This window comes from Medicago truncatula, chromosome 6 (genome assembly GCF_003473485.1).
Source record: "Medicago truncatula cultivar Jemalong A17 chromosome 6, MtrunA17r5.0-ANR, whole genome shotgun sequence".
Taxonomy (NCBI): Eukaryota; Viridiplantae; Streptophyta; class Magnoliopsida; order Fabales; family Fabaceae; genus Medicago; species Medicago truncatula.
The window spans coordinates 13,932,696-13,941,436 of record NC_053047.1 but is presented as its reverse complement, the minus strand read 5'-3'; the positions used below and the strand labels follow the sequence as shown (position 1 = coordinate 13,941,436).

The 8,741-nt window shown below is 35.9% G+C and overlaps 2 protein-coding genes across 4 annotated transcripts; both read right to left on the bottom strand.

Moving 5' to 3' along the window:
* Positions 1–1,112: 1,112 nt before the first annotated feature.
* Positions 1,113–8,310, bottom strand: LOC120580890 (uncharacterized). 3 transcript variants are annotated; one of them, XM_039835104.1, is made up of 6 exons: positions 8,216–8,310; positions 2,687–3,100; positions 2,475–2,601; positions 2,093–2,383; positions 1,870–1,971; positions 1,113–1,768 (listed from the first exon to the last, which is right to left on the bottom strand). In XM_039835104.1, exons 2-6 carry the CDS (start codon positions 3,091–3,093, stop codon positions 1,247–1,249), a joined length of 1,449 nt encoding a protein of 482 aa, XP_039691038.1. In that variant the 5' UTR covers positions 3,094–3,100; positions 8,216–8,310; the 3' UTR covers positions 1,113–1,246. The 3 variants fall into 3 exon arrangements, with proteins under 3 accessions (XP_039691038.1, XP_039691036.1, XP_039691035.1); XM_039835102.1 differs by lacking the exon at positions 8,216–8,310 and adding an exon at positions 3,246–3,380; XM_039835101.1 differs by lacking the exons at positions 1,113–1,768; positions 1,870–1,971; positions 2,093–2,383; positions 2,475–2,601; positions 8,216–8,310 and adding exons at positions 3,246–4,075; positions 4,170–4,868 and having other exon boundaries at positions 2,961–3,100.
* On the bottom strand, positions 4,855–6,808 carry LOC120575981 (uncharacterized). The gene is made up of 2 exons (XM_039826925.1): positions 4,932–6,808; positions 4,855–4,861 (listed from the first exon to the last, which is right to left on the bottom strand). Exons 1-2 carry the CDS (start codon positions 6,806–6,808, stop codon positions 4,855–4,857), a joined length of 1,884 nt encoding a protein of 627 aa, XP_039682859.1.
* Positions 8,311–8,741: the final 431 nt, after the last annotated feature.

The following is an 8,741-nucleotide window of genomic DNA, read 5'->3' as shown; positions in this document are numbered from 1 at the left end:
ATTAGCAAATTGAAAGAAAAATTGTTTTTGAGAAAAATATTAAATGAGAATTAAAAATTTATAATATCTTTGATAAATATTAGTAGAAAATAATGATAAAAAAATAGTGTTCTTTGGTCAAAGAAATTTAATTTTTAAAAATATTATTTTTAGCAAATTAAAGATATTTAACTATATAATTGACCATCCTTCCTTCTAAAAAAACTATATAATTGACCAATATTTTGAAATAACTTTTCTTTTCGATCATTGTGAATTCAGCATAAGATCATCCATACATATCATAATCTAGAAAACTTAGCCATCGTTTGGTTCAACAGACGAGATGGGAGGGGAGGGGATGCATGGGAGATATTTTAATTAATTATATGTTTGGTTCAAAAAAGAGGAGGGGATGGGAGGGGAGAAATTTTAATTAAAATTGTGTTTGATTCACAAAGGGAAGGAAGGGATTTTAAAATTAATTTAATGTTTTACCCTTACATTTAATGTAATTTATGATAATGTTTCTTTCACTACAAGGAACATTGCCTTTTGCCAGGGGCAAAATCCCTGTCAAAAGGACAAAAGCCCTGGCAAATGGGACATTTGTGAGGGAAAAAACGAGGGGCAGATGGCCTGGCAAAAGCGCTCATCGCAAACGCTTTGCCAGGGGCTACACCCCTGGCAGAAAAACGAGGGGCAGAACCCCTGGCAAAAGGCAACGCTTTCTCCCTGGCAGAACCCCTGGCATGTCCCCTCACTTTCGTCTGCAGCTTTCCTGCACCACTGACACGACTGACACCTCTGCGCCGGCACTGACTGAAGTGACAACAGCAAAAAACGAGGGACAAAGCGAGGGGTTTAACCCCTGGCAAATGTCCATATTTTTTTTAAAAAAAATATTATTTTAATGAAAACGTTTTTTTTTTATTAATTAATAAAATATATTTAAATTAATTTAAAAATCGTTTTTTTTTTAATTGTTTTTTGTAATACAATTAAATGGTTAAAAAATCAATTTAATTAAAAAATATATATTTAAAAAATTAATTTTTTTTAAAACACAATTAAATGCATATCAATAAAGTTTAATCACACAAACACTAATAAATCTAATTAAAATGCATGAAATAGAAAGTGTACTTAATAATATTACAAACCGTGCAGGAAAATAAATATTGTGCCGGGAAGCATGGAAAACCTCCCAAAATCATACAAACCATAATATAATAGTAAAGAAAACACACAACAAGCATCATAAGCATCAATCATCCATCTCGAGGTCGTCGACATCATCATCCTCTTCGCCCTCACCATACACTTCATAGGGGTCATCCGCATCATCATCACACACTGGAGGAGCCCTCACACTCTCTCGGCTTCCACTCTGCTGCCCAACACCTTGCTCATTCATATTCCAGCCTTGCTCTTGCCTAAATGTGTCCAACTGAGAGTCTAGGAATTCTCGTTGCTTCCTAACCACCTCATGGATCAGGTCCTGCTGGGTTTGCATATGGGCAGCAAGCTGTTCTTGAGTCAACCTAGTGATCAGATCCCGCATTTCTGGAGTGAGCTCAGGTTGCCGAGAAGAGCCCTCCCCAGCATTAAGGGTCAACTTTAGAGTGGTAGCAACACCCTTGCGGTAGTTTCCAGCTAGGTTTCCTGCACCGTACAATCGCCCCTTCTTCTTCTCACCAGCAACTTTCGTCCATGCACGAAGTGTGAGAGCTTCATCAACAGAGCATCCACGGGAGAGCGCCTCCGATAGCTGACGATCATACTCCTCCTAAAATAAATAAGAATAAAAGTAGAAAAAGATAAATAAACATTAACAAAAAATTATAACCACTAATAAAATTAATTAAAATAGACTTAGGTAACAATTACCTGGCATATCTTGGAGCGATCATCAACATACTGGCCTGATCGATATGTGTGGGTCTTCTTGTGGAGCTCATTTATGTATGGCTCCCTACCCAGCTTCTTTGCCTAATTGACAAGAAACACAATTATTAAGTAGTTAGTAAAACATTAAACTACATTTAACCACAAAATATTTAAAAACATACATTCTATAAAATTAATTAACAGAGTTATTATTTTTAATTACCAGTCGACGGGCATGCTCTGCTGTGCTTATGCAGCCTCCCGTGTGGATGCATCCCCCTTTCTCTGATGCTCTGTTCTTCTTTGCCTTCTCTGATTTCGCCTTAAACTCTGGACTCCCCCAATAGTCCACCAACTGCCTCATAAGTGGCTCCCCGATCCAGTAGGGCCTCTTTCCAGCAGTTTCGTGACGAAGTCGGACATGTCGCAACATGTCGGAGAGGCGGGCAGAAGCTCTAATGTGAAAGTTCCTCCTTATCTGAGCATAGTACCTGGGGTTCCAGGTACACTTCATCTGCATATTTGTTAACATATTTTAGGAAATTAGTAAATTATAACATATGTGCAGATAAGTTAAAATATATTATGATAGGTATTAATGTTACCTCAAAAAGACCAAACCATGCATCCTTTTCATCATCTGGGATATCACCATAAGTCTTCCAAAATCCATGAAACCTTCCCTGGATGATGTCTCTAATGGCACTGGCGGCTGGCTTGCAGGGCATGAAACTACAAACAATAAAAACTCATATAGTTAAACATTACATAAATTTATAACAATATACATATTGAACAAAAATACATAAAGACTTACGAGTTCCCGCTAGGCACAATGATGTAACGCTCTTGTTCATCTTGCGGATAATCTGCCATCTCCTCATCATCATCATCAGCACCCTGTTGGGGTTGGGGTTGGGGTTGGGGTTGGGGCGGGGGTTGTTGATGTTGGGGTGGCGGGGGTTGTTGATGTTGAGGGATCATAAAGCCGGTCTGCCCATGAGGAAATGATGGTGGAGGAGGCAACTGGTAACCTGTAGGGAGGATAAAACCAACAGGTGCATAGGCACTAGCTTGGGATGACCCAGTCGATCCCTGGCTAGAAGAAGAAGGTTGTCTGGGAAAGGGAGTCAGTGTGGCAAGTGTGGCTGGATCCGCAATGTGTGTTGTGAACCGCCTCCTGGGGTCCTTGCTCTTGCCTTTCTCTTTTTGTTTCGGAGGCATTGTGAATCTGTTAAATAACAAAAAAAGTTATATTGTAAAGGACTCAAATATATATACATCATTAAATAAGCGATATCTTCATTCAAACTCAAATGTATTCAAGATTACAATAAATTCAAATTCAATCATTACAAGGGTGGATAACAATATACTTCAAGTGTTGTTATCAGACGCATAGTTATATTCATCTACATCACCATCATCAACTTGATTGTCTTGCTGGTCCCCTTCATTATTATCATCAACAACGTCTTCATTCTCATCTTCAACTTCATCACGCATCTCCAAAATAGAAGGATCAACCTGATCCCCTTCAACGTGAGAGTCTTGCCAACTTGTCACTTGATCTACTTCAATTATCTCATTTACATGTGTCATATCATCGGCTTGGTAAGCAACTTCTTCGTTTGGTTCTTCAGTCTCGATGCGGCCCCTCGGTTTTGTTTTGATTGCAACAGACCAACCTCGTTTGCGTGGTAGAGTTGGGGGATAAGGAACATAGTACACTTGCCTAACATTGTGTGCCATGATAAACGGGTCATATTCTTTATATTTTTTGTCGACTCGAATATCAACAGTGTTGCATAATTTATTAATTTTAGTCCATCTAGGCGAGGGATCAAACCAGTCACAATAAAACAACACAACTTTATTGTCATTATATGAAAGCTCATAAATGTGTTTGATCACGCCATAGAAATCATCTTCACCTCCATCTGTAACTCCTTTTACATAAACACCACTATTAATAGTCTTTTTGCCTTCCGTCCAAGAGTGGGTATGAAATTTATATCCATTCACGAAGTAGGTGTGAAATTCATTGGCACATTGTAAAGGACCCTGAGATAATTGCCGTAAACGAATGACTTCATCAGTTGGCTCGGCATTATACACTCTTTGTTTAAACCAAGCTGGAAAATATTCATGTATCGAACCAGCTGTCGATCCTTCACCAAACTCCGCATAAAAAGCAATAAATTCCCTAAAAAGCAATAAATTCAATACGAAGTTGTTAACCGCGTTAAAACTTATTGTTATATGGACTAGTAACAATGGGTAGGAATAAATTTACTTACTCAAGGTATGGTTTAACTTCCGCACAATTAATCAAAACATGAACATGAGCAGACCGCATCTCTTTCTGATCTACCATCCAATATTGAAGCACCTTGCCCGCGTGTCGACCATGAAGATTGAATACGGATAAGGTTGACGGATCCCGAACATCGTTAACCTCAACTTCATTTCTTGTATTTGATGGAGTAAGTAGACGATCAACGAAATAATGGCCGATAAAGTATGTGGTTTCCTTGGCGGTGTAAATAGCAACAATTGATCCTTCCACTTTGGCCAGATTTTTAACTGCTCGTTTTGAGTCACCCATGAATCTTTCAAAAGGGTACATCCACCTATATTGAACAGGTCCGCCAAGTATAGCTTCATATGCCAGATGCACAGGAAGATGTTCCATAGAGTCAAAGAAACCTGGTGGAAAAATTTGCTCCAACTGACAGATAATGATTGGCATATTCTTCTCCATTTTCTCAAGTTCATCAACTCTCAAGGTTGAAGCGCACAAATTTTTAAAAAATTGACTAATCTCAATAAGTGGATCTAGCACATGTTTGGGCAATGAACTAAATGCAATTGGGATAAAGTTCTCCATGAAAATGTGAGAGTCATGACTTTTCATCCCATGCAACCTTCCCGTGTTGACATCGGCACACCTGCCTATGTTAGAAGAATATCCATCGGGCATTCTCAAATCCTTCAACCATTGACACACTAATTTTGCGTCTTGGGCAGATAGGCTGTAGTTGGCTTTCGGTTTCAACAACTTCCCATTCGGTTGAGGTTTCAACTCCAAATCCTTTCTTTTGCAATATATTTGTAAGTCTTTTCTAGCCTTCTCATTGTCTTTTGTTTTGCCTTTGACATCCATCACTGTGTTAAATATGTTGTCAAAGACATTCTTCTCAATGTGCATTACATCAAGATTATGTCTGAGCAAGTTATCTTTCCAATATGGGAGGTCCCAAAATATACTCCTTTTAGTCCAGTGATGGTCTACTCCGTATCTTGGTATTGGGACAGCTCGACCATAATAAGTGACTTTTGGATAATCACAAACTCTTGTCCACACTTCTTCTGATGTAATTTTAGGTGGAGGACCAACAAAAACTCTCTCATCCTTCTTGAAACCATTCTTAAGTCTTCTAAACGGGTGATTATGAGGCAAGAACGGACGATGACAGTCAAACCACGAACTCTTCCCTCCACTTTCCAAAGTAAATGCCTTTGTATTTTCCATACAATGTGGACATGCAAATCTACCATGAGTACTCCAACCGGACAACATGCCATAAGCGGGAAAATCATTAATGGTCCACATCAAAGCTGCTCTCAACTTGAAATTTTGTTTTCTAGAAATATCATATGTCAATTCTCCAGCCCACAATCTCTTCAAATCATCAATTAACGGTTGTAGAAACACGTCTATGCCTGCTTTAGGGTTATCTGGTCCTGGTACAATACAACTCAAAAACAAGTATGGTTTTGTCATGCACATTTCAGGAGGGAGATTATACGGGGTTACAATGATTGGCCAACAAGAATATGGTTTTGCCGAGGATTGGACATATGGCTGAAAACCGTCAGAGCATAATCCAAGTCTCACATTCCGTGGATCTGCTGCAAAATCAGGATGTACTCGATCAAAGTGTTTCCACGCTTCACCGTCTGAAGGATGTCGCATCACTCCGGGAATTCCATTTGAATGATGCCACGTCATTTGACTAGCAGTTTTCATCGATGCAAACAGTCTTTGTAATCTTGGTATTATCGGCAAGTAAAACATTGACTTAACCGCAACTCGTTTCTGCTTGCTAATACCGTACCTCGGGCTTTGACAAAATTTACATTCCTCCAATGCTCCATCATTTATCCCAAACTCATTGTCATAAAACAACATGCATCCATTTCTACAACAATCAATCTTTTTAACTGATAATCCCAACTTCATCACCAACCTCTTCGCAGCATGATAATTCATTGGCAGATTATCTTTGAACGGAGTCACGGCCTTCAACATCTTCGTAATATCATCCATACCATCATCAGGATTAAGATAATTCGACTTATGAGATAAAAGCCACACACACATAGATAGCTTAGAGTGCGAAGACCCTTCATACAAAGGTGTATTACTTTCACTCAACAATCGGTAAAATCTTTGTGCCTTCTCATTCGGGGGTTGTTCCTCTTCATCATCTTCAACATCTTCACCGTAAGACAATTCCACCCCTAAAGCATCCGCAACCATATCATCCATCATGTTGAATTGTTCTGTGTTGACATCTTCATTGTATTCCACATTTGTTTCCACATTTGTTTCACCATGGCTAGTAGAAGCTTGTGCATTGACCCCTACCCCAAAATTCTGAAACATTTCACCATTATATGTCCAAACCCAATAATTAGGCATAAAACCAACTTTTTTTAGGTGTTTCTTCACATCTCCAGGATCGGTAATTATATGTCTACACCTACATTTTAGACACGGACATCTAATTCCTCCCTCATCTCTACATATTTCTTGCTCCCATGCCCATGAAATAAATCCGTCAACTCCTTCGACAAATTGCGGTTTTAGTCCAGTTCTTCTCGGAAACGTCCTATCGTACATCCAACGACGATAATATTCATAATACTCCATCTTCTACACGTTCCGCAACTTCATTGACATATTCCACGTCGTCAAAAATAAATTATTACTCGACGGAGATAACTAACATTACGCGCAAAAAAAAAAATCCCGCTCAAACAATAAAATATAAGTTTACGCGCAAACAAATTAAATTTTTAACTCGCAAATTAAACATATAATAATTAATTATTAAATAATTGTAACATAGTTTTAATTTTCATCGATAAACAACTTTCTTGTACTATACTATTTTTGAGTCCCTCCTTTTTAAACAATATGCATTATTATATTATATTGTTTTATTTTATAAAAATAATAATTATAACATTTTAGACACGAATATCAAACATATTTTAATTTATTAAAAAAAATTACATTTTAACAAAGTTTTAATTTTAAAAAAAAACTGATTTTTAATACACTATTTTAATAAATCGTTTTCCAAGAAATTTTTAGTGTAGTATTTTTTATGTAGTATTTTTATTTTCCTACGCTTTAATTAGTTTTAATTTATAAAAATAATAATTATAACATAATTATAATTTCAATATAAAAACAGATTTTTAAATATAAAAACATATTTTAATTTCATAAAAAACAGCATTAGGTTTAAAAATCTATTTTTATAATTTAAAAACTGGTTTTTATATGGTATTAACTAAACTAAATTATATTTATAAAAACCAGTTATTAAAATTTAAAAAAAATATATATTTTTAATAACAGATTTAGTTTAACAAACAATTTTACTTTTAAAACAATATTCCCTTATTTTGTTATTTTAAAACAGTACCGAAAGGTACACTTGCTAAAATTAATTAAATTGGTCCTATTTTTCTTTCTTATTTTTCTTTTAAACAATTAAATAAGTTTATTATTTAAAAAAAATACAGAATATAAGCAATAAGTGTTTGACCATATTTTTTTTAACATTCTACTACAACATACATATATATTACATTTTATAAAAAAAAAAAAAAAAAAAAAGACAGCATGCATATATTTCATTTTATCACAATAAAAACAACATGCATATATTTCATTTCATCACAAAAAATAAACATGCATATATATATTTCATTTTATCACAACAAATAAAAAAACATGCATACATATATATATTTCATTTTATTACAACAAATAAAAAAACATGCATACATTTCATTTTTTCACAAAAAAAGCATGGATATATTTCTCAAATTCGAATAAATAAACCAACAATATTCATGCATAATAATATATATGAAGAAAAAAAAATTTACATGATTATATTAAATATTTTAAATTTTCGGAAAAAAAAAATACCAAACAGTCATCATATATTTTTACAACATATCATCAAAATGTATAATTTTTAGGCCAAAAAAATTACCAAACAGTCAGCATATATTGTTATGAGGAAAAAAAATCACTAACTTGTTGAAGCTTTACACTAGAAGATCTCCAATGCAATCCAAAAACAACAACAGTTGAAGCAATAGCTGACCACAGGAGGCAGATAAGTAACACAACTGCAAATAACATAGAAAATAAATAAGATTAATAGGTGTTAAAAATTAATATCATGATAAAACATATAAGAAATGAAGTATTTTTTACCAAAGAAATGAAGTTTGATGAAAGTGTTGAGTTTTAAGAGAAGAAAATTTTCTAACTTGCTTCCCTGAGACCGGTGCAACTCTTATATAGGGAGGGGAAAAAGCCACGGCTTCTGCGACGGCCTGACCCCTGGTTTATCCGGTCAAATCCTACCCAGCTAGGCGCAGCGGTAGGGCACAGAACGGCTTGCAAAAAGCCACGGATTTATGCAATTTCCGACGGGTTCTGCCCCTGGCAAGCCTGCAGCACATCACCTTTCCCAGGCCCTTGTCAAGTCAACTGAAAAAGCAGCAGGAATCTTTGAAAACGCGTGCATCCGAGGGGCTTTCCCTCGCATAAGCCC

What these genes read in the sequence shown, in the direction of transcription:
- LOC120575981 (XM_039826925.1), bottom strand. Translation starts at nt 6,808, where the DNA reads ATGGAGTATTATGAATATTATCGTCGTTGGATGTACGATAGGACGTTT.
- LOC120580890 (XM_039835101.1), bottom strand. Translation starts at nt 4,852, where the DNA reads ATGCCCGATGGATATTCTTCTAACATAGGCAGGTGTGCCGATGTCAAC. An exon ending in GAAGTTAAACCATACCTTGA is followed by an intron (nt 4,076 to 4,169) that starts GTAAGTAAATTT and finishes ATTGCTTTTTAG; the next exon opens with GGAATTTATTGCTTTTTATG.